This window comes from Henckelia pumila, chromosome 4, assembly GCF_033568475.1.
Source record: "Henckelia pumila isolate YLH828 chromosome 4, ASM3356847v2, whole genome shotgun sequence".
NCBI lineage: Eukaryota > Viridiplantae > Streptophyta > Magnoliopsida > Lamiales > Gesneriaceae > Henckelia > Henckelia pumila.
Window position 1 is genome coordinate 51,736,025 of NC_133123.1, and position 25,391 is coordinate 51,761,415.

The 25,391-nt window shown below is 34.8% G+C and overlaps 3 protein-coding genes and 1 non-coding gene across 9 annotated transcripts; all 4 read right to left on the minus strand.

Moving 5' to 3' along the window:
- Positions 1 to 4,291: 4,291 nt before the first annotated feature.
- LOC140863002 (F-box/LRR-repeat protein 3) lies at positions 4,292 to 8,572 on the minus strand. Its single transcript, XM_073266080.1, has 7 exons — positions 7,877 to 8,572; positions 7,532 to 7,657; positions 6,500 to 6,607; positions 6,015 to 6,411; positions 5,745 to 5,874; positions 5,251 to 5,545; positions 4,292 to 4,720 (listed from the first exon to the last, which is right to left on the minus strand). The coding sequence occupies exons 1-7, from the start codon at positions 8,504 to 8,506 to the stop codon at positions 4,430 to 4,432; spliced, it is 1,977 nt and encodes a 658-aa protein (XP_073122181.1). The 5' UTR covers positions 8,507 to 8,572; the 3' UTR covers positions 4,292 to 4,429.
- Positions 8,573 to 12,734: 4,162 nt separating this feature from the next.
- On the minus strand, positions 12,735 to 19,654 carry LOC140864857 (ATP-dependent DNA helicase Q-like 1). The gene is made up of 10 exons (XM_073269244.1): positions 19,471 to 19,654; positions 18,983 to 19,374; positions 18,416 to 18,676; positions 15,663 to 15,826; positions 14,450 to 14,546; positions 14,293 to 14,336; positions 14,008 to 14,122; positions 13,580 to 13,933; positions 13,159 to 13,383; positions 12,735 to 13,048 (listed from the first exon to the last, which is right to left on the minus strand). The coding sequence occupies exons 1-10, from the start codon at positions 19,583 to 19,585 to the stop codon at positions 12,920 to 12,922; spliced, it is 1,896 nt and encodes a 631-aa protein (XP_073125345.1). The 5' UTR covers positions 19,586 to 19,654; the 3' UTR covers positions 12,735 to 12,919.
- Positions 19,655 to 20,612: 958 nt separating this feature from the next.
- LOC140863750 (uncharacterized) lies at positions 20,613 to 25,100 on the minus strand. Of its 6 annotated transcripts, none has more exons than XR_012144018.1 (6): positions 24,748 to 25,100; positions 24,259 to 24,393; positions 24,055 to 24,112; positions 23,389 to 23,642; positions 22,640 to 22,840; positions 20,613 to 20,953 (listed from the first exon to the last, which is right to left on the minus strand). XR_012144018.1 is itself a non-coding variant. In XM_073267373.1 (5 exons), exons 1-5 carry the CDS (start codon positions 25,047 to 25,049, stop codon positions 20,878 to 20,880), a joined length of 825 nt encoding a protein of 274 aa, XP_073123474.1. In that variant the 5' UTR covers positions 25,050 to 25,100; the 3' UTR covers positions 20,613 to 20,877. The 6 variants fall into 6 exon arrangements, 3 of the variants coding, with proteins under 3 accessions (XP_073123474.1, XP_073123476.1, XP_073123475.1); XR_012144017.1 differs by having other exon boundaries at positions 20,613 to 21,826; XR_012144016.1 differs by having other exon boundaries at positions 20,613 to 22,155.
- LOC140870245 (small nucleolar RNA snoR104) lies at positions 21,363 to 21,478 on the minus strand. The gene has a single exon (XR_012147215.1). It is a non-coding gene; the product is annotated as a small nucleolar RNA snoR104 (small nucleolar RNA).
- Positions 25,101 to 25,391: the final 291 nt, after the last annotated feature.

The window sequence follows — 25,391 nt, forward strand, 5'->3', positions numbered from 1 at the left end:
CTATAAACACCAACGATGTATTTTTCTACAATCCTATTCAAAATCGCCTCTCTCGAGGCTAGATTTCAAATAAATATAACAATTTAACTAGTGATCAGTTAATTGAACGCAATAAATTCAGGTAAATACAAATAAGCCGAATGAATAATTCTAATATATCAATCAAAATATCAAAAACACGGTCTCAAGTCAAGCTACGTCGTTCCTCTAGACAAAGGAATTAGTTCATAACGAAAATAAAAATCAAACAAAGCATGTTCTTGAATATCATTAAAAAATTAGGAGAGAGAATGAAATAAAAACGAAGGTAGATGATGTTTCTCCATCTTTGAAAGTCTCTTCGTCTGTCTTCGTGCCAATAATGCTTCTTCTCCCTTCTCCTTGGTCTCTAGCCTTCAAAAACTTCTACAAACCCTCAATTCCCCTCTGATATATGCCAAAGAGTCTTTTTTTAAAAAAATTCGAGAATAAAAGTTTCCCAAAATATGAACATGCAGGGCGCGGGTGCACCGCGATCAATTCACTTGGGCGTAGGAGCGCTGATAGGAGGGCGCGGGGGCGCTGATCGTCATCACATTTTTTCAAAAATAAGAAGCTATAGGGCGCGGGTGAATCCGTGTTTGGGCGCAGGTGCGCTCTGCATTGTCCCTTCTTGTGCGGAATTCGTGAAAAAAATCATATCTTGAGTTCTATCCATTGGATCGGGCTGAAATTTGGACAACTGCTTTAAAACATCTTAAACTACATTCTGAATGGTGAAGATTGGATTGGAGCTCCCTAGATTCACCAATAATTTCTAGACTCTTAATGCTTCGTGATTCATTCTTGTGCCTCTTCTCGGTGCTCCGACTTTGATATTCGCACTTCTTTTCGATTCAATCTTTTCTCCTTGTCCTTATTTCATCTATTTCACTTATTTTACATGTCAAAACTTGATTGTTACCTAAGTTCCTGCAAACGTCACAAACTAACACAAAAACGCATCATATCGTTCGATACATAACAAAGACAAAGCTAAATCATATAAATAAGTGCAAAAATTGCACTTATCACCGACGAATCATTGGATCCTTCTATATCTTACAATTTCCAGACATGACATCACCTATGCGGTCCACAAGCTCAGTCAATATTTTTCTCGACCTCAAACTCAACATCTACAAGCAGTCCATCATCTACTCCGATATCTTAAGGGTCACCCCAGTCAAGGTTTATTCTTTTCTTCATCTTCTTCTTTACAATTAAAGGCATTTTCTAATGCAGATTGGGGGTCTTGTCCCGGACTCGAGAAAATCAACTATAGGCTATTGTGTATTTCTAGGTGATTCTCTCATTTCCTGGAAGGACAAGAAGAAACCTACTGTTGCCCGATCATCTTCCGAAGCCGAGTATCGTGCCATGGCAGCCACTGCAAGTGAAATCACATGGATAAACCATCTTCTTTCGGAGCTATCCATATCATCTCCAGCTCCTGCCTTGTTGTTCTGTGACAATTAAGCAGCTATCCAGATCGCCTCTAATCCCATGTGTCACGAACGAACTAAATATTGGAATATATTGTATATTTATTGTATATTATGTTTTTTTTATCTTGTAATATTTTATTCTTTGCCATCTTTATCTTTCTTAAGCATTTAATGTTTTATATAAACATCACATGTAATTATTCTTAAGATATATGAAAATATCATTCTCTCATTAGTTTCTATATGGTATCAATAGCCCACGGCCTACGCCAATAAACCCTAGCCTCCAGCCGCAGCCACCGCCATCCCGTCATCGGAAAATCTTCCTATTTTTTTCCGATCGACTTCATGGCTACCACCGGCATAGTTTCTTCTCCTATTTCCTTCAATGTTGCTACCCACGCGCCCTTGAAGCTTACAACTTTGAACTACCTCTCTTGGAAACTGCAGTTCATGACCCTCCTCACAGGTCATGGTCTCCTTAGCTTTATTGACGGTTCTCATCCTTGTCCGGCCAAGACCATCACCACCGCCACCACGACCACCGCCACCTCCAGTCACTCTCTCAATCCTGAGTACATCTCCTGGATCCGCCAAGACCAGTTGATCTTGAATATCATCATTAGATCGATGTCTCTTTCATTAATTCCGTTTACTGCAACTACCACCACCTCTGCTGCCTCCTGGAACACTCTTGCCCTCACCTATGGCAAGCGCTCTCGTGGTTGCATCACTCAACTCAAGATGCAACTTCGAAAGCCGGTAAAGGGCATTCAGTCCATCACTAAATTTATGCAGTTCATCAAATCCAAAGCTGATGAACTCTCTCTCATGAATGCACCTCTTGATATTGAGGACCTTACCATGGTCAGACTAGTTTAACCAGATGGTCGTGTGAGAAAAGCGTTTATATAATATAATATCTATATTGTATATAAAAAAATCTGCACATTAGACAATAAAGGACAACATCCTTTTTTTTTGTCAAAATTGTCCTTATGTGATATAGATATAACACTTTTATTTTTTTGTATTTCGACATTTCAAATTGCAGTTTAGTCCCTCGATAAATTTTACAAATTTGATATAACTCCTATTTGAATATAAATCAAAATAATTAAAAAATATTGTACAATCACGCAACACGTATATCGATACACTAATATTATATAAAGAATCTGCCTATTAGACAAACGAGGACATATCTTTTTTTTGTCAAAATTGCCCTTATATGGTATATATATATATTACACCTTTGTTTTTTATTTTTTTATTTTGACATTTCAAATTACAGTTTAGTTCCTCGGTAATTTTTCAACTATGATATTTTAATCTGAATATAAATCAAATTATTTTAAAAAATATTATACAAGCAAATAACGTGTGCACCGATACAATGGTAATAAATAATATATTTTAAAATTTTAAAAAACCTAAAAGATGTTTATAAATTGACCCAAAAAAATATTTACGAAAGTTTAAAAATTAAATAACTATATAAACATATTCAAAATATCTATTATAGTTATCCATTTTTTTAAAATAAAAAATAAATTGAAAAAACTCTAGTTTTACTAAAATAATATTTTTAACGAAATAAAATTCTAAATAATCATGTATACATATAATAAAATAATAAAATATTAAATTTAAGGTTTTAAAATAAAAAAAATTAATTTTTCAAAAACAAAAATTGAAGATCGTTTTTTCGGTTCTTTACCGGTCCGACCGGTTCTTGATCGGTTTTGAGTTTTGACCAATTTGATTGCTAAAATGGTTTATGAGAGTGTGACGGACATGACGTGTGACGGTTCTCGGTCGAACCGGCCGGTCCAGTCTAGTTTTGAAAACAATGACTAAACCTTAGTTGCAGTTATACACTATCATATAACTTTTTGATAATTTTTTAAAATATAATTTTGGTTTTTTGTGAGACGATAATATATCCGTAAGATCGGTCGACATGATTCATGTCTGTAGTGAAAAGTGACACAAATAATATTTTTCATGAGTCCGTCAAATGAGAGATCCATCTCACTATATAGACCCGTGATTTTGTCTAACTGGAAATTATACACTAACCGTAATGCATATGTGTCACATGTGTATAACATATATTATATATAAATATAATGACAAAACTTTTAAAAAAAATGCTTGCATAGATAAGTTAATATTCAAATTCATTCTTTTAAATAAAATTTAAAACAAAATGATAGGTAGAAAAAAAATTATATCAAATAAATATATATATATATATATATATATATATATATATATAGTTGTAAGAGGAAAAACATGGGGATAATGGGGGAAAAGAGAGGGAGTTTTGTTGCGAAGTTCATTAAAAATATGAGTTTTTGATATTGTATTAGTATCTCTCTAGAGTTTGTTTATAAATAAAATGGAGGATAATTAAGTCCACTTGTTAAAATGACCAAACTAGTTTTGTTAAATGTGTTGTGCCAAAAATATTAAGGTGTTCATATGAACATATAGTAGAATATCACATCAATAATTCTATCAGCATTGAATATTTCAAAAATATTCGCATCAATATGTTATATATCTATAATCCTTAAATTAAATGAGAAACTGCATGTTGGGTACCAGTTATGTTTCCTACACGGTAACAAAACTACAAACATTAGGAAAGAGCAAAAGCGATGCATGTGAAAATAGAATGTGAAATATCTAATACATGATAGAAAAAAAATATTTAATTGACATTATTAATTTACACATAACACAATATGATTTATTAATGGTGGTGTAATAAAATAGAAAATGAGAGATATAAAAGTAAATTCACAATTCAAAGTACGTAGTATATAATATATTTATTATTATTATATATCAAATATTTATGTTTTTGATAATGGTGATGGATATATACAACATCAATATACACAATTCCATCGTCACATTTTGCACACAAGGCCATGATATATATATACAAAACTTCATGTATGGTTGGAGCAAAGGGCCATAACTGCCTCCACTTTAGTGTAATCCCATCGAATCTTGCAGCCCCTTGCTTCTAAACTTTCCACCAACTGTGGAGAAAGCAATGGTCGGAGATGGGCAAGCAACTTCAACTTCTTGAGCCGAAAACAGCAGACTCTAAGGACGATCTCCATCCCGTTTACTGATACATTCCGCAGATTAACTAACTTGGCTTCCTGAAGACGCGTCAAGTTCCCCAGTAGAACGCATAGCCCCGCATCTGAGATTTCGCAGCCGCTCAGATTGATCTGCAATTTTTACATTTTAAAGAATTAAAAGTACTGTTCTAATACACACAATCATTAATATATTTTAGTATTTATTATTGCACAAATACTAAACTTTGACCCATTAAATTACCAAACCCTATCTAGGCTATTCTATGGAAAACTTCACAAGTAGTACTTTTGTGAAACGGAATAAATTTCGAGCTCTATTTTTCGTCAAATACTTGTGCTCAAACACAGCTGTAACTAATTCCAGGATTTACAACACCTCCTGATTTCAAGAATAACGACTTGAATGCAAATCACAACATTCTTCAAGACATGCATTATGCAATTCACAAAGAAAAGATTGGAGTTAGTTGAGTAGATCAACGCTCGACTAATAGTCATATGTTCGATTCACTCTAAATGATCTTGCCTAGTGCAGTTTAATTACCTTCGTAAGATGGTTTGCAGATTACTACGTTACCCTCCGAGAGTTATCCTACCGAAAGTAACGACTATGGGTTCACACGTCATAAATAAAAAGGAAGAAGAAATAGGCTGAGTACCTGTTGCAAATTCTTGGCATAGCAAGCCAGGGCCCAAAAACCAAAGTCATCGATGTTTTCACAATGTTTTAGATCCAATTCTGCAAGGCGCAGGCATCCAGCAGCCAGTTTTCTCAAACCGGAACCAGTAACTTTCGGCAGGCCTCGCATCTCCGCGTCCCAAAGTTGGTGTAACAAACCTAAACACCCTATCCCTCTATCAGTAACCAAATGGCAATATGATAAGATCAGCCTTCTCAAACTCTTGCAGCCATTTGATAACGAAACTAGTCCCTCGTCGCCAATTCCCTCACACCTGCACACACATATAAATGTAAAGTTTTGTTTTTCTTCCCCCTAAACTTTCAAATTTTGACCATAAAGTATGATCTTGCATAATTCAAAACAAAAAAATATATGCGTTCGGCCAGTTGTAATGGTGTCCTGCACAACACCATATATTTTGTTTTGTTTTGTTTTGTTCCCACTGCAGAGGATCTGTATCCAATATTTACCTATAAAGATCAAGTTCTCGAAGTTTTTTGCAATTCAAAGCGATATACTGCAACCCTTTGTCTGAAATTCCGATACATAGTCCAAGTTTCACGGACGAAAGCTTGGAACACTTTGATAGATATTTTAATCCTGCCAAAAAAATATTCAAGCCCTTTGCATGGTTAGCTAGCTAGGCTCGACTCTATGAATCAAAACACAATATCCAACAATTCAAATTAGGAATTAACCAAGTATGAAAACTCAGGAATATAATTTCTACAAAACTTTACCCGTGTCGTTGATTCCCGAACAATCTGTGAGATCAATCTCCTCTAGTAAAGCACACTCGGATCCAAGACAGTCGAGGCTAGTCTCACTAAGCAAGTTGCAGCACTCTAACTTGAGACATGTAAGATCCCGGCAGGAGCTCGCCACAGCTAATATTGCCAAGTCAGTGAGATCACTGCAGCACGTCAAATCGAGTACCTTCAAATCCACACAACGGGATACGAGCTGCATAACACCCATATCAGTAACTCCTCTGCACTTTCCTAGCCCAATTTCAGCCAAAGACAAGCAATTTTCGCCCAAGATTTTAAGCGCGAAATCAGAAACCAGAGCTCCACCAATAGTTAGCCTTTTCAGATTCTTTAGGTCCTTAAACTGGTGATTGAGTACCGGGAGATCCTAGCGATTCAAACCCGAAAGTTTATCTTTAGTACTTCTATTAATTAACTCACTTTTACAAACAAACTACGACTCAAGTTGTGCTTACAAAAATATAACAGTAGCTAGCATGAAGTTGGGACAGCTGATACTGTGATTCGATGACCGACACCAACGCAGATGAGCTCAATTTCGCGCACCTTGATACGTCCAGGACCTGCCAACTATATACGAATTAAAAGCAATCTCAAACACTATCTAAGCTTCTTAATTTGTCATTGAATGAAAGTGTAAACAGATAAATTCTTCTACAACAGTTTCTTCTGATTCAACCATACCATAATTCATAAGGTACATTGCAACTCCCATGTTAATAAAGAACAATTGGGAGGAGACTATTTTTTTGAATTCCATATAACAAAAACTCGCATGTGACACATATTAAAGTGCAGATGATATTTTTCTTTCAAAAGTTATATAAGCAAAGAAGACGATAACTAATACTCTCTTCATCTCAATTATACATGTTACTTTTTATTTTTTTGTTTATGCTAAATGTATACGCATGCATGTACCATATCAACAATATTTTTCTACTATTTTACTAATATACCTCTATTTAATTTGGTATAGTAATTAAATAACTATTAAAAAATAACAAACCAATTATATAAAGAACTAAATAATAATAAATAAAGATCTAAAAGGTGTTTGTTAATTGATACTTCTTACGAATTTTTTAATTTATGTGAAAAATGAAATGAGACTTTAGTAGGGTTTGGGAGAGAGCACTTCTCAGTTTTTCCGTCCCTAAATTTTAAAATTTTATGAGGAAAAAACTTTTCTTCCTCCCAAACAGTACATTGGTAGTTGGGACGGACGAATTACAAAGTAGAAGAAAATGTTTTATGTCAAGATACAAAATACATTTTTTTGAGGAGAATTAATTAATTATATAAAAGCCCAAAAATATTTACTCTCCCCCAAAATGGGTTTGAACTTTGTAGTATCTTAAAATAAACAACCTTTGCATCAAAACGCGACTTTAACATTTTTTTTTATAGAAACTATTAAAATTTAAAACTAGGAAAATATTTATTTCCCCAATAATTATATGAAAAAAAAAAAAAAGAATAAAAACCTGGAGCGAAGGGCATCCTTTTCCAAGATAATGCAACCCCACATCGTCCACTAAAGCACACCCCACGATCCGTAGCACCTCCAGCTTCTCCATTCTACTCATCCACCGTAATGATTCCCGCGTAACCTTCAAAATATACCCCCAAAAAAAACCACAAGTTTAATTAATGAAACAGAAATACATGGTCGGATCAATTTTCTGAGACGGAACAAAAACCTATTAATCATTTAGAAAGAAACCACTAGTAATGAAATACAAATACTCATATGCCAAAAATGATATTTTAATTTTTTTTTTTTGGAAAAAGTAAAAAACGAATTAATTTAACATTATTGTGTGTTTCACCTTCAAAAATGAAAGATCAAGATATGTGAGTTGAGCGCATTTCTTGGAGAGAAATTCGACTCCCATATCAGTTATCTCCAAGCACCATTTGAGACTAAGTTTTTCGAGTTTGGGACACCCGATCGCCACTTTAGCCAATCCCACATCGCTCACGTTCAGGCATTTGTCTAACTTCAGCTCCTTCAGCCTCGACGCGCCGGAGAGCGCCGCCGCCTCGAGGTCGCCGAACCCACAACAGTAAGATACATCCACGCTCTCCAGGTTCCGGCAACACCTCACCACCATTTCGAGCCCCGGAGATCTCAGCCCCGTGCAGCGGCTCAGATTCAGGCGAGATATTCCACAAGTCCAAGAAAAGGAAACGGAGAGCGAATGGATGACGAATGCACCGTCGACGCAAGGGCAGGCGGAGAGGTCCAGGGAAGTTATGTTAGGGAACTTGGAGACAAGGGACGGGAGGAACTCCGGCCGGAGAACTCGGAGGTGCGTGCGGCGGAGGGATTCCAGACGGCGGAAGCTCTTGCAGGCGGAGCGGAACGATCTGAAGTCAGAATCATCGCTTAAAAAGCGGAGAATTTTGAACATCAGATCGTCTGTCAGAAGGTTGAATAGCGACGAGTCTGAATCCATGGATTACTTTAAGCAGCGGAAGACGGCGGCGGCGGAGGTCTTGAATACAATAACATGTGAGTCTGGTCTATGGAGGGACATATATCAATTGATAACCACAATATATACACACACACAAGAGTACCAAAAAAGTACATATGTGTTAGGTTGGATCATAGGCGAGTTGGTAAGACTTGAGCTGATATGGCAATTAAAAACTTCTTCAGCGTTGCTGGTTCGTTGTGTGGAGCATATTACTTGCTGAAATATTGTGGGTATGTTCTGAGGTTGGCCATATTGCTCCCTCCCTCACTTCATGTCGCTCGTGCATATTTATCGATTTAACCTCATATGAGTCAATGAGCCTCTGACTCATATAAAATGAGGTCTCTTTCAAAATCAACCCTTTTGAAAATACAGACGTTGTGAAATAAATATTGTTAACTATAATAAGACGACCTCAAAAAAATACAATAATAATGATAATAATAAGAATCAATATGAGCAAAATATTGAATACATTGAATTAAGTTACATCGATAGAAAAATGACTTGTAAATTGACTTTTGATTTTGGAATAGGAAATTTTTTTAGATTGTTATGGTATGAATTAACTATATTCATGAGTCTTGTTATAATTTAATTAACACCAAAACTCATGTGACAACATTTCGATTTTGTGAGATAAATATCCGAGATTTCGATCTCACTCAACTTATGAAAAATATTAATTTTAATGTTAAAAGTATTAACTTTCATTGCAAATATAAATCAAGTTGACTCTTATCATGAATATATATTCGTGAGACCGTTTCATTAGAGATCTTTTTTTAAATTATTTAATTTTAGTAAAAAAAATTGCTTCTTATATCATAAGTTCAAGCATACACATGGCTTGTTAAATTTTCCCATAAAAAAAATTATTATTATTTTTTTGTTGATATAAGCATAATTTGAAATGTGGACGACATATTTTTGAAATGGTGGCCCATATGATGTGAAGCACGCATCATATCATATCATAACCCAGAGGACTAGAGAACCTGTCAAAGAAATCTGGGCCGTCGATAGGAGAACCTGATCACAGATGAAGGGCCGGATGTGAGGGAATCGTACAGCCACGTGGAACCGTGTGGAATCTGTGTGTGGTACGGGTGGGAGTACGAAAGTCTTCGAGAATAATTTTTTGGGGTGGGAGCCACAGCCCTTTGAAGGACCGTACCTATCTCTATATCGTACGTTGGATATGGAAACCCAAAAAAGTTGTTCAAAATACATATTATATATATAATATATGCTTCTTTTTTTCTTTTTTTTAAAAAAGGGAAGTAGCATTCATTTATTTGATCATGAGAAACATTCAAGTCATAATTTACAGCTGTGCTCCAGAAAATAGGACAGAAAACATCAAACTGTTGAGGATCACTAATGGACGTGTCAATAAATATGCATATATATAATACTTTTATAAATGAATGAGTAAGTACAGTTGTTAAAATGGGCTAGTAGATGGGCTGACTCACAACTTACCGTTAAGCGCACTTTTTAGTTGGGTTGAAAAACACAAACCCAATCCAATCCAACTATTTTTGTTGGCGCGACAGGCCAACTCGAAGGACTACGTGTAATTTGGCGTGTTGGACAGACTGACCCGCCATTTTGTGGTTTGAAAAATTGCTAATCCAACATACCTCTTTTATATGAGAGGACGACCTAACCTATTTTAACACTTCTAAATTCATAAATCCATGAGATGAGTGGATTTGCCTCACAAAATTAGTCCTTAAGGCGGTTTTTTCGGCTTATAAATTAATATACTACTTATTTTTTGTTTAAAAAATTAAGATTAAGTAAAAAATATATATATAATTAATTAATTTTTAAAAATTGACTACATGAAAGAAAAAAAAATCGATAGATGGGCTTTGAGATATTGACGGATGAGAGAACATACGATAGAAGCATTAAATCCCGAAAGCTGGCTACTACCTTTGTTTTGTTCTTAATACCATGTGTATTAAGTTGTCTAATTACTAAGATAATGTTTGGGAGAGCTTCTTAAGAAGCACTTTCTAAATTCTAGCAGCATAAAACTGCTTTTGAGTATTTGTGAATGTCAGCTTCAGCTTCAAATTCTATAATTTTTACCCAAAAGCTAGAATCAAGAATGTGATGTTTTTTTTTTTTGCTTCTGCTTTTTGTTTATGACTTAAAATTACAAATTGACATTTATATCCTTAATTTTTTTTAATCATATTACGTAGGAAAAATGAGTTTTTTGGTTCATTAACTTTTTCAATTTTTTTTGTTTTGGTCCATTAACTTTTCAAAGTTTGGTTTTGATACAATAACTTTTAATTTTCGGTTATTTTGGTCCAATTGTTGATATGTCAGCATTTTTCGATGTCACGTCAACATTTTTCGATGTCACGTTAGCATTTTTCGGTGCCACGTAAGCAATTGGACCAAAATAGTCGAAAACTAAAATTTAGTATATCAAAACCAAACTTTAAAAAGTTAATGAATCAAAACAAAAAACTAAACAAGTTGATGGACAAAAAAATTTATTTTCCCTACTATGTAATTATCTTTAATTCTTTAAAATCATATTTTATCACTAGCATTTATTTTTAAATAATATTTTACATTTTTATATATTTTGCATTTCCAAATTTTTTAATACATATTTTTGTGTATTTATACAATTTTTTTTCATTTTTTTATATTTTTTTATATTAATCTTATATAATTTTTCCAATCATTCATGTTATAAACAATAAATTAATTTTGATACAATTAATATTCATTTTTTTTAATAATATTTTGATACAATATTCATAATAATGTATACTAATTATATAAAACATTGTTGATAGTGCATTAGTGTGAATATCAAATTTTAGAGAATTAAGAGAGATCAATTTCCTATAGTTTAAAGATATTGTTATTATTTAACTGAAAATTAAGCTTGGAAATAATTATTTTCCAAATATTCAAATTTTAGCTTGTGTTAGATTTAGATTTCTATTTTTAAATACTTTCTGCTTTAACTTCTCACCAAGTTCAAAAATAATTTCTATAATTATTTTAAAATAAGCAAAAACTCACCAAAGCGCTCTCTAAATCTCTAACCATGAAGAAATTTTCGTTGCTGGCTTCATCGAGAAATTCAACATTTATGGGCGATCCACAAAGCTTAAGTGGTACTTCCGGTTTGTATGATAGTTGTAGATTTTCAATCGCTATACTCACTGTTTTTTTTTGGTTTTTTTTTCTTATTAGTTTGCTTTTGTGTTGTATTACTTTGGAAGAAACAAATATCTTACTATATTATTAAGTCTAAGCACCCTATACCAACTGATTTTAGTATCATGGTGAATTTTCACCTATTTATTCATTTTATACCCTCATCACTCTCCTCTCTCTCAACTTCTTTCCCACTTCTCACTCCTTCCAACAACCTCCATCCTCCGAAATTCCTATCCACTATTTACAATATATTTTTTTGAATTTATTTTTATTTTTGTTTTGTATTATTTTTGAATTAAAGATATAAATACTTTTAAATATCTAATTTTCGTCATTTTCATGTTTTGCACACGCATTGCGTGTGCCACGACGACTAGTAATTTATTATGTTTAGTTCGGGTCACAGTGATTTTCAATAAGTTTATCTCATATAAAATAGGGTGGTTGTAAATTGTAATGTAATTTATTCATATTTGTTAGTAAGAAATCGATCGCTATCTATTTGACAAAATGTGTGAGAAGAAAGAATATATTTTACTGGGATACATAACTCCACCGTCAAATTTAAAATGTTCGATAATTCACATTCGCACATATTATAGATCTTAGGTTGTTGATTTACATTGTGCCTTAATATATATTCAATAAAAGTTTTACATATTTAAATTTTTCCACACTATTTATGAATTATATTTCAAGCACGCTTATGTGTGCGCGGGAGATTTGGGAATTTTGATTTTTATTAGGCGTGGAAACTTCTAGTGTGGACTAGTAATTTTCCCAGAAGCGAATAATTTTTTTGCTATCAATAAGACAAATTGGACCATTGTAGTCTCATTTTATCACAACTAATCAATCCTTTTCATCATCCACGCCATTTCCAATTTCAGGAAAATGCTAATTAATATAAACATCAAATTGACTAACAAACTGAGTTGAATTGCTCGTACCAAATTAATTTGACTATTCTTTAAATCGTACAAAAGTGATATATGTTTTGACAATGGAATTAGTACGTACTTCGATTTTTAAATTACAAAATTGCAACTACTCTCGAACTAGGAAATAATTATTTGATTTAAATCAATAAATTAATCTGTCCCATCTGTTTAGGGATAAGAAGCATGAGCTGCCCGAAGAAATTTTCATAAGATAAAAGCATAGTGAAAAAGATGTGGTCACAGTTTAATTTGTGACACTTCTTCCTGAAGATATTTTGAGGCAGTTGTCGCATGGACTGGAGCCAGTTCTGCAGTAATCGCGATCGAATGATTCTCCGAAGTGTTCGAGTAAAGCTTGTCTCCGGCATTCATCCTGAAAAAGTTTTTGTATTCAAGCAATCTTCAATGTCTTGTATGTATAGAAGATCCGTGCATATTATTAACAGTTTATGCAACAATGTTCTTAATAGATTATAGCTAGACCTTAAGTTCGCAGTAGTGCTGCATTTTGCGAGCCTGATCCATTGCCACCTTAAAGCTTCCACTTTTACCCCGTTGCCCACTTCTGAGCATACATACAACACGACTGAAATCCTTCTTCTGGTATAATAGAACACATGTGGAAGGAAGGTTATCTCGTCCCGCCCTTCCAGATTCCTGGTAGTAGCTCTCGATCGATTTGGACATGGTGTTGTGAATGACAAAGCGCTGAGATATGGTTAGCTTATGGTGTGTGTGATCTTTAAACTAGTTATGATTATAATTAAAAAAGGTCATAGTAGATAACTGTTGAAGAACAAGGAAAAACTGCATATTAACCTTTTTAGCACTCGAATAAAACGATGAACTTTCTATAGATTGTAAAGCATGAATGAAAACAGAATTTGAAATTAAGAGAACTCACAACATCAGGTTTGTCGATTCCCATCCCGAATGCTATAGTAGCACAGACAACATGGACTTCCCCACTATGCCATTTCTTCTGAACTGTAACCCTCTGACGAGCAGCCAAACCAGCATGGTAATACGCTGTTTTAATCTTGAACTTCTCATTCAGAAACTTTGAAACCTCCACACATTCATTCTTTGAAAGGCAGTACACTATTCCACATAAATTCTCGAATCGATCCATCAGTAATTTCCCAAGCTGCTTGAGAGGTTCTTTAGATTTTCCTACCGTTTCATACTTTAAGTTGGGCCTATCAAAACTTGTCTCAAGTACAATTGCTTGGGGGATTCTCAATGAATTTAATATATCCTGCCGATAAAATGCCAGATAAGCACTTAAGAAAATATGGTATTCATACAAACACCGAGAAGCAGCAGGCTAACCTTCCGAACTCTCTGGGTTGCAGTGGCAGTTAAAGCCATCAGAGGAACACGAGGAAAGTTCTGTTTAAGACATCCTAATAATCTGTAATCTGGGCGGAAGTCATGGCCCCACTGGCTAATAAACATTACAAACAACCAAGTGGGTAGAATTCCATCACCAAACTAAACTTGAGGAACAAAACCTAGTTCTTGAAACTAAAATTATGACATTCAGAACCTATAGATCACAGTTCATAGGAAATGTACCTTATCTACAAAAAAAAAAAAAATCAGTGACGGGCATACCTTAGACAGTGAGCTTCATCAACAACAAATCCAGCTAATTGTCCCTATATCAAGAGTGATAATCTTCCCATATTCAGTGTCATTAAGAAAGCATCATGATTTTCAATGACAAAACATAACAAATGGAATACTTGTTCCACAGCCTAATGAAATTAACCTTCCTGTGCAGACTATGCAGGATCTCTTGAAATGAAACATTTCCAGCAACCCTTTCAGGAGTCACATAGAGGAGTTTACATGACGGTGCATCCTTCCTACAAACATTTGTACAAAACATTAACTTTAAGATCAAGAAACTTGAGCGGAGTAATCGATAATGTATGACTTGTTGCATTTTGCATTATATTATTTCTAAGAACTTACAATGGAGCCATAACCGAATCCATGGCATCTAAGACAATATCCAAATGACTCACCGCACATCAGAACTCTGCTATTAAGATGTATGAGCAGAGCTTGTGTGACAGACTAAGATTTACTTTCCATGATAGATAACATAAACTTTAGGCAATCATTAACTGGAGTATAGTTAAAATCTTTATACTGTTGATTTATTACCCACACAAAAACATGCAGATGATTGCAAAGCGATTAAGTTCATGTCTACCAAATAATATTCAATAAAATACTAATAATGATATGCATTAGGACATGCAGACCTTCCAGGGTAATCAGTACACCCTCCATCATATTGGGTGAACCAGTTTCCTTCGTGTAAAAGATAAATTAAAGTAGTCATGCCGTTCTAACATAGAAATGGTAAAAAAAAAAGTAAATAGTAAAGCATTTTCAAACACATCCCATCAAGTACACCAAAATGGATTAAAATTCGCGCAAATTGCATTTATCAGCCTTGCAAAATATCGAAAAAGAATAAAACCCCTATCTAAAATAAAGATCTTTTCAAACCCCGTGTTTTTAAAAGTCAGACACAGTGCCTCATTTCCAGGGGATTTTATGCCTGATTTTTATAAACACGGGGTTTAGAAGTTCATTAATTTGATGTAGGGGTTTAGTATTTTTTTGGTTTTCATACAGAGCTAAATGCTACTTGCTCATTAAAATCCATTCGCATAAGGAAAATAGAAGTTTGATAGTGTACATAGTCAAGAAATAATATTATTCTGTTTCATAGCAAATTGCTTTCTACTTCTTTCACAATAAAAGGAGGAATAATTTTAGCCTTCAATAAAAATAACTTTCTATGATTCATGTTTAAGGGTTCAGAGAAGAAATCATAAGTATTCACTACATCTATTTGTTTTGTGACAACTTAATTGGGAAACTTATTGGAAGGAAGCCGGAATGGGTTAGTTGGGGAGGTTGTAAAGGATTAATTTTACTAAACGTGGGAAAATACTAAAACTCACCTCAACTCTTGAAGTATGGCTGCTGCTTGTGATGGACTTTGCTGAGAATTTAAGAAGGTTGCAGGTATTCCAAATTTAAGATTCAGTGTAACAATCTGATCTTGAATGAGCGAAAGGAGTGGAGATATAACAATCATAACACCTGGCTGGAGAATGGCTGGAAGCTGCACGATAAACATATCACAAACACTGCTGACAATCCTGACCATAATCATTCATGCTGAGAATCCTAAATTTTAAAATTAAAAATTAGATGCCCACAAAGGTATGTGGTACTTTTGCACATTGCCTCTCTGAGTACCATTGAGCCAAAAAATGAATATTTCAGTTCTATCCAAAAGTGCCTATGAGAGGAGTTAGATAACAGCTAGAAAGGTTAGGAATTACTACATTGGTTCCTGAGTTTATGCCACAGTGCATGTATGTCAGGAGGCATGGTGCACGCATTAGGTGCATAATTGTACACTTTCAAAGCCTCAATTTTCACCATGGAAATTGAAAACATATTTGAGAATTCTTTGAGGGAGATCAAGACTCACACAAAATATATTTGAGAATTCTTTGAATGAGATCAAGACTCAGACACAAGTACAAGTGACCCCATTAAGGGAATTCTGAAGCTTAATGACGAGCTTGAGCTCTGAAAAAGGAGGATAACATAAGTGAATATCTAAGAGAAATAAGAGCAGAAAGTGCACAAGCTTAAGAGATCAAGATCAATACACACGTGAATGATGTTAAATGATCATTAATTCAAGTCCAAAACAACGGTAATCAAGTTATAGGTCAAAATCGTCCAGACTTTAAGGGGCCGGAAATTTATACCTAGTCAAGTCTTAAACTATTGGCTAAACTGCTAAGTTTTTTAATCAATTTTAGGATTTAGTAATTGGCTAAATTTCATGGGTAACATGTGCCTTTTCCTAAGCCAATTTTGCAATCGCAACAATGATTTATGCTTATATACAACATATAGGTACCCACTATGTAGAAGACTTCAACATACTTTTTAGTCAATAACATGAGGAGTTTTTTTCCGGCCCTAATCCTCATCCCTTATGCATGGTATCAAACAATACAATCCATTCTTCCTTGGTAATAAGCAAAAGGCAAGGTGTATTCTTTATATTTTACAGTTTTTAGTAGCGGTTGAACATAGGGTCAACATTTACGAATGGAAATCCTGAATATACTAACAGCCAAATAAGGCAACCAATCCAGAAAAGCTAATTCAGTTTTGCACCCAACGAACACACTGGCACTATATTGAGTTAGGAACAGGAACCCAAGGTATAAAAGGGAGACCACAACCCTTTCTCCATAACAAAGCCATAACTAATGGTGTGGGTTGTTGCCACAACAAAACCACGACCCACAAATGGTTTGCCTTGATGAGTTTGCAAAGCCCTCTAACGCACAACAAAGAGTAAAACTGTTCACGCCATTTATCACTAAATATGTTGAATTCTTTCACAAAGTGTGTGGCGATGTTATACATAAGCATAACCCTATTTAGATTGAAAGATGGGCGCAAATTAAGGTATATCAACCAATAATATTAACCAGCTAGCGAAACCGACCATTAATAGAAATAAATAGGTTTAGAACCAAGAGAGAGGTAATTTTTAGTGCCTTGGCGTTGAACTTGTATTAATTTAATCAAATTTAGTTCTTCACAATCGGATCCACATCCGCCTTGATCTCCTACGTCTATGTAGCCTTAGCCCTTATTTCTTCAACAAGTGACTTCTTTCATTCTCATAGTTCTAGCTCTTGCCCTTAGGCATTCATTTACTCTCAACACTGTCTTACACTCGTGCACGTCTTAATCTCATCGTTCTTCACCATTGTATATCATGAAACTCTAGAAGATGTGATCAAATGCCTAATATCATTCTGAACAATTTTGAGTTTTGACATTCATATCATGTTACTAGAAGAAAAATTACAGTAGATTATTATTATCTTCATGGATTTTAAAATTCAGAATCGTCGAATAGCATGCTAATGGGTAGCAAAATTACAATTTTTGCACTCATAAAACAGCAGTCAGCTTTTACCACTAAAAAACCGCTGTAAGGTGAACCACTGACGACCTTTTGGTTGAAATGAACTTCCTATAACGAAAACATAAATATGTTAGACACCTCCTGTGATGTTTTTTCAGTCATGCTTGAAAGAAAAACATCTCTTTTTGGATGATGAATGGTGCCATGAATGGCTTGAGATGGCACTTTATAAAAGATATCAAGGACTTTTTCTTTCTTAAGGAAATAGTAAATTAGATCCTCCTGTTGTTCTATAAATATTTATATAAATCAGAACCCAGTTAAGATAGATAAAAAATGTGATTGAGGTACTAGCGGCCAAGAGCTCACAAATTCGCCCAGAAGAATAAAGTGTTTATCTTAGAATGAAATGAATTTTGGTCCATTATTAGAAAACATGTCTTCAGATATGAACTGATCATGCAAAATAGTATGGAAAAAAAGTTGAAAAAATTTATTGATATATTTCAAGTTGAGCAGAAAAATGATAATGCATATTACAACAATTTTAAAAAAAGACTTGAATTTCATGATGATCCTACAAAAGTTGCCTTCAGGCCTACTGATCTCATCTGGCTCATAAATTAATTAAACCTCAAAATACTTCAGTATATAAGACACAAAGAAGCGAATGAAGTGGATTAACTGGCCGCAGGGATGTATAAATAGAAAACAAGATCTAAGCTTCAAATGAAGTAGCCTAACCTGGTAACAAAGGCTTTTACCACCACCCGTAGGCATAAGAACAAAGCAATCACGCTGAGCAAGAAATGCTTTACAAGTCTGATGTTGTAATGGTCGAAAGGTCTTGTTTCCAAACACAACAACATTTGCCAATTCAAAGTCATCCAGTTGCTGAAGCTCTTTGAATGCGAGAGTGCCGTTCTTTTGGCTGAATGAGTTGAAGAGTCTTAATTCATTGGAAACCGATGAAACTGGATTTTGAGTGAGATGGCTTCTGTAATCCTACGCCAAGAAATCACATTTTTTTTCAGAAAAGGAGGGAAAGAGTTGGGGCATGGGCATTAGTTTTATTTCTAGTTTTGGGTAGAGGAAAGGTGAATCGGGATAACACACATTAATAATATCAGTGGGCATCCGTAGTTACAATACCGCTATTTTGCCATTAGCCATAAACAGCATAAAATCATACTATAAGTGTGTTCATATAACAAAATAAGCACGAATATTTTGCTGCCAATAAGAGACAGGTCAACAAAATTGTACTTTAAAGTTGTTAACGAAAACAAGTCCTGAATTTTTTTTTTTTACCAAAGAGCGTGAAGAAGGTCCATTCAAACTTGGAGAAGGGCCACATCCACTGTCCTCTATAGAAATTTTAATGGAAGGTTTCACCCACTTTTTGCTGGGAATAGATACGTCAACTTCTTCACTGTCACTCGAAGAATCCAATTGCATGATCGTTGGGTGATTATGGGTTACTGGAGAATCATGTATGACATGAATCTGAGTTCCTTCTTCAATCAGTGCATTATCATCCTGAGGAAGTTCCTTGTCCAGAATCTCGGCCAAAGCACCGCAAGCTTCTGATTCCATAGCTTGCACATCATCCCAATCCTCACTGTCTTGCATACATTCAGCCAGTGAAGCCAGAAAGTCATCACCGCAGTGCTCCACAGTGATGAAGTCTTGGCCATCATCGCCTTAACAAGAGTAATTAGCAAAAAAAGCATAAAATTTGAAGGCTATTCCAATTCATAAGCATAAAATTTGAAGGAAACCCATTCACTCCAACTGACCATAGAGGTGGACAAGGCGATCCAAACACTGTTGGGCAGATTCTTCGTCAAATCCGAATTCCAGAGCTAAGCTAATCAATCTAGTCTTCTCCAACTCCAAATCCTCATCGCCCATTCCCCTTTGTTGCGATCGAAATGAATCTCCCGCGCGAATTGTTTGCCCACGAAGAAATCACAGTAACGCAGCAGCCTTGGGTAAATTTTTTGAAGATAAATTTTTATTTTATTTTTGAGGAGAAGATAAATTTTTTTTTAACTAAATTAAAAATTATTCTGACGAATTATTATGACTTATATATCCTAAACCATATAATAATAATATTATTAATTAAAAAAATAAGTATATTTATGTTGTACATATGTAATTATTTATGGTCTTTATCTTTTTATACTATTTTCAGTTGTTCCATTTTATATTTATTTATTTTGCCACCCTAAAATTTAACAAACATCATAAATTAGTACCTGAAATTATATTTACTCATAAATTAATGGCATGTTTCGTTGATATATTAAGGGACCAAATTTTTTTTTTATAACAAAAAAATATACGAGGACTATAGATGTATTTCTCTTTATTTTAAAAATATATTTTTCAAATGGCAAAAACTCCTATGAGACAGTCTCAAGGATTATTTTTATGAGACGAATGTCTTATATGTGTTATCAATTAAAAAATATTATATTTTATGTCAAAAGTATTACTTATTATTAAAAATATTGATAAAGTTGACCCGTCTCACATGAGTGTTACTCTTTTCAAATAACTTGTAAGACCTAATAAACTAATAATATCCTTTCATAGCATTAAATTCATGGCTAAAATCAGAGATCGGAGACCCAGACTCATGAGGTAATCTCGAACTTTATAAGGGCTTTCTTACAATTTGCCAAAATCTTTAGCAGATTTTGCAATTTTTTTTATAAACCCTAGATTCTTTTTTCTTTCTTTTTTATTTATTTATTTTCTTCCAATAGCTTATGTAGTTATGTTCCAATGTGCATGGGTTTACCAAGTATTCCACTGGGTGTCAAGCCCAATGGATCATAACTACATAAGCTATTGGATACCAAAAACACGTGAGGGGTTCATATGTCTAGGTGAGGTCCACAGGAATAGGATCCAATAGCTCCCACTATAGATACTTTAATTTGAAAATACAAATGGAAAATCAAAATATAATGAAATTTAAGTCTTAACAATTTGACAAAAAGAATATGGTCTTATCACATCCGATTTCTTGAGCAGTTATATGACAAGTACTTAGAAATCAATCATCTTGTTCCTCTTCCGGTGGAATGTGTTGCCGCGTTAGTCCCATATCGTGAGTATGCTCGTCGTGGTGCAGCCATGTTGCAAGCCAATAGATTGATTAGCAGGTGTCACTTCTCATGAATCAGATGGCTTCACCAAATCCCATGTTTCATCTCTTGCATCCGTAATGCACATCCATAGTTCCGTCCCTCGTTTTTGGTGCACGACCTGTTCCATTCAGAACACAGAAGGTAATATGGCACAAATGAACAAGAAACCGGACATAAGTAGCGTGCACCCTCCATATCGCTCATGCAACAACATAAATCTTCGGAGGAAAATTCAAGCATATATTAGGCCGGGCCGACCATGTGGCTTAATGCATAACAATCAAACAAATTATAAAAGGATTCTCATCCATTCGATCATTGTGGTATACCGTATACCACAAGAAGAAATTAATAAACGAGGGAATCCAACTATGGCATGGATGCTAGAAAAAGGGCACAATACGCACCATAGGACTTCCAAAAGAAAATTCAAAATCTAAACCATAACCAAAAATAAAAAATCGACGCAGGTATCATGCTATCGAGCCAATTGTAACATGAACACAGGTTCGAGTTAAATGATTCGTGTATCAGGCAACAAATTGAGACTTGTAGCCTTTCCTCAAGGGCCACAAGTAGGAAATTCCCGCAGTTTTTGTTGGAAGAATCTATCAGGAAACATTCGGAGTTCTTGATGTTACCCTTCTTTTCTTCCGCAAAATAATTTAAAACCTCTTAGATTTCCACCACTTTATAAACATTGACCAGCAGAGGACTTTGATCCCAGAAAAGACTGTACATCAAAGGGTCACCAAACATCGATGCGGAGAATGTAAAATTGAAAAACACAACTAACCCTAAACACTGTGCTAGTATCAGCCGACATGAGAAAGCTCTTTCCACTAAGATAATAATACCAGCACAAATATCTTAATTCTTCTGGGTGTCTTCATTCTCCAGAGCCATAAAAAAATGTCAATAAAACTCGCAGAATCCATCATTGGAGCACCGCCACCTCCACTTTCTCCATGCCGGACATGCTCATCAAACACTATTTAGACGAGGATAAAAAATAACATTAACTAGTCAAATGATGCAAATTGGTCTAGGTATAGACAAGCTGTCATTAAGGCCAGTTGTGTTACTCTTTCCCTCCAACAAAATAGTAAGATCATGAAGTAATTAAACAACAATACGACATGACAACTAAAAGTGGTGCAAGTGTCACGAGCAATATGAAGTACATATAGTTTTATTTCCCTCCAAGAAATTAATAGCTAAAGGGACCAATAATTAGTTCATTAATCTCCAATCTCCATGCATGAATAGGAGAGAGGAAACCATAGACGGTTTCTGCATCTGTAACTGTCAATGTACCATCTGCAAATTAAGGAAGCAATTGTTTGCTCAGCCGTAAATTCTTTTCTTTATCAAGAGCGAGGAACATATAGGCAAACATCAGTTACAGCGTTTCTATCTAAATTATCAACAAAAATATATAGCTTTAAGTAAAACAAACTACAAAGCCGCCCCCTACACCATGACACCACTACATACAAAAAATTGCAAGAAATTTACACAAAGTATCATGTAGGATCCAAATTTATAAATACAAAGTCATAGTAAAGCAGAACATTAGCTAACAGTGCAACAGGATAATAAGGGTCGGTACTGTATACATGGAAAAAACTCAAGTTGGACCAGGTTTCCTCTGATTATTTGAGTATCAGATGCAACACAAGAAGTTCGGTATCAATTTCTATGAGTTGCAGTCTTATGAAATGAAGGCTGCCAATCAGAATCAAAAGCTATATAATAACTCAAATGATCAATCCATACACATTGTCTGAGGTGGAGTCCTCACCCTTTTATGTTCCATTTCCTTTAATCTTCCTGCAGGCTGCAACTGAACTTATCACATCTCAATCCTCTTGGAGATGAAAGAATTATTTACTTCAATCATTAGACAGCACTAACACCATAACAGTCACCCTATAAGTCGAGTCACTTATACTCTACCACCTTATCATACGCTTCCATGGAAAAAGAGCTTTCTGCAAAGCATCTGCATAGATTTTCTTTATTCCATCAGAGCATGGTCATAAACAGCCGAATCACCGACTTCCCATAAGAAACATATAAATTGATTATCATTCAATAATTATGAGTGGGATGTGTAGATTTAAGGATGAATTAGTTTCACACACATGATTGGAAAAAACAAAACATCAGAGAGACACTCCAAAGCTGCATCAGCAGGCCCTGAGGCTTGGACGGGGGTGAATGTAGAGGTAATAAAATGCACCTAGGTTAGAAATTGTTGTGCATTGATCTTTGCAGCCTGCAAGTATGTGGTTGTGCCTATCAAAGACGTGACGAATGGAATATTATCATTGTTCTACATGGTCAAGGACTCAAGAAGAATTGGCTCTTCCAATTTACAGAAAAGACATGTGAATCCACTTAGTGATTGAGTCTATCATTGAGGTCTAACAGGGGTATCAAATTCTAAAGTGAATCCCTCAAGACCACAGCTCCGTCTACGCATGCAAGAGTGCAGAGTCTGGAAATTGAGTAAAATAACAAATAGATAGGAAAATTAAGTCTGTATACCTAAGTTCATGCCAAAACAAATCTGCATGCTCCTGAAGAAAAGGTCGCAAGGGTGCGAGATAATCGGACTCAATGCCTACTTGCCCTCGAAAGTTGTCAGTTTTCTTCTTGTATCTCAAGATGAAAAGCGAGGTGGCAACATGTACGATGACAGTGGGATCAGGATCTTTAAGAACAGCCTGCAGTTCCCTTTTTATCCATGGTTCTATCCTCCTTAACATCATTTTTTTTGCATCAGTGCATTCCGAAATTCGCTGCAAATTTAAAAATAGGCACATTATGTTGAAGCCCAAAAGAAAAAATGTTTCAAGTCTATGAGACACCTTATCTCCTCAGATTCCTTAATTAGTTCATATTCTCATACTGGAAGGGACAAAATCCATGTACTTGACCTCAAGTTGAAAGCAACTGTATAGTCACCAATACAATATTCTTTAAACAAGTAGTCAGTATACTAGTTCTTCCTAATGAATAGGACCTGACACAATAGTTAATCCAATTGAGCTACTTCCATTATCAGGAAAATTGAAGAACAATGATTCTGCTTCACCCCATAGGACTTAAGTTTTAACAACACCAAAGCCCTCTTTGATATCAGAATCACAAACCAACATACAAAATGAATAGTATGTGCCAAACAAATGACATGGGCATTAGCAAGCAAACCTGCATTAGACCACACTTGGTAGATGGAGGAACTGCCCGCAACCGCTGTTCATAGATGCTGAAACAAAAATCAAATGAACACACCTTTATGTTGAATAATGCAATTACTCCAGCAATTGACTTTCAAGAAAATACTCAAAAAACGGCATCTCTGCCAAATCAAGAAATCAACAAAAGGTTTGGTTTTCGGTGGCAAGACAATACCTGGCGCGCCATTGTTTGATCCTTTCATGTATAACATCAACCCCTTCATCATTTACATGTCCAAAAGATCTTCTATTTGGCAACTGCTTATTTTGTGACAGTCTACTTGGATGTTGTCTGGAATTTCTAATTAACCTGAGCAACAATTTGGTAGAGCAACTGAATCAACAATACATTAATATTCCAACAAAAAACGGGAAGGAAGATTGAATAAACGAAGAAACTCAAAAATCAGAGTATCAAAAAATCTAAAATAAGCTGATTAGGCATGATGAACTTCATTTTCCGCATTTAGATCAATGATCAAATATTAAGAAAAATCTACAATAATTAAGAAAAATATTCTTTTACCACTTAACATCAACATGGTTAACGAGAAAATTCATTTTCTTCAATAAAATTGGTTTTCCTAAGCCCCTAAAATTTTACCCTCTCATCAATCATCAATAAAAAAAATACTACTTAAGAATGATAAATTCGGCTCTCCACCTCCGTAACAAGGCATCCCGCCGATCCCGGTGGGAGGAATGGACCGTTTCCCCACATCCCAAAGGCAATAATATTTGTTTGCCGAGCGTGCTACAGAACCAAGAGCTGAAACGTGCGTTGCAGAGAGGGCAACTGCGCTTCAATTGGCTCCATCTAGAGATGCATCCGATACAGTACGCGTGCGTGCACGGGAGAACGACCGCGGAACGAATTTGAACCTGGCATAGGCAAATCGGGCAGGATTTTCCAACAACTGCGTCCGCGAGTAGCTTCAGATTCGAATTTCTGCTACAACGACGCATCGTATGCGAGATTCAACGGAAAATTTTGGGTGATTTTCAGTTATTGTTATATTTTTTGTTGTTTGTTTTTTTTTAAAAAATAGTCTTTTAGTTATGATTGGTTAGAATGAAGTAAGCAGGAATAATCATTTTGGAATGGAATAACAACGAAAATGCAATATTTTTTTTGATATTGAAAAAAATGGAATGAAATGGAATGAAATTATTTTAATAATCAAATATTTTTAATAAAAAAAAATTAATAATAATAACTACTCATATTTATTATTATTATTAATATTATTAAATACTAAATTAATAATATTATAAAATTATTTTATTTAATTTCATTTATCTTATATA

Excerpts from the sequence above, each read along its gene's own strand:
- LOC140863002 (XM_073266080.1), bottom strand. The coding sequence starts at position 8,506 with ATGGATTCAGACTCGTCGCTATTCAACCTTCTGACAGACGATCTGATG. Across the intron at positions 6,412-6,499 it reads CTAGCTACTGTTATATTTTT|GATCTCCCGGTACTCAATCA; the intron begins GTAAGCACAACT and ends TTGAATCGCTAG. Across the intron at positions 5,875-6,014 it reads TTCGGGAATCAACGACACGG|GATTAAAATATCTATCAAAG; the intron begins GTAAAGTTTTGT and ends TTTTTTTGGCAG.
- LOC140864857 (XM_073269244.1), bottom strand. The coding sequence starts at position 19,585 with ATGGGCGATGAGGATTTGGAGTTGGAGAAGACTAGATTGATTAGCTTA. Across the intron at positions 14,123-14,292 it reads GATGAAGCTCACTGTCTAAG|CCAGTGGGGCCATGACTTCC; the intron begins GTATGCCCGTCA and ends AATGTTTATTAG. Across the intron at positions 13,049-13,158 it reads AGCACTACTGCGAACTTAAG|GATGAATGCCGGAGACAAGC; the intron begins GTCTAGCTATAA and ends AAACTTTTTCAG.
- LOC140863750 (XM_073267373.1), bottom strand. The coding sequence starts at position 25,049 with ATGCGTCGTTGTAGCAGAAATTCGAATCTGAAGCTACTCGCGGACGCA. Across the intron at positions 24,113-24,258 it reads ATCAAACAATGGCGCGCCAG|CATCTATGAACAGCGGTTGC; the intron begins GTATTGTCTTGC and ends TTTTTGTTTCAG. Across the intron at positions 20,954-23,388 it reads TTGTTTTGGCATGAACTTAG|GTCGTGCACCAAAAACGAGG; the intron begins GTATACAGACTT and ends TGAATGGAACAG.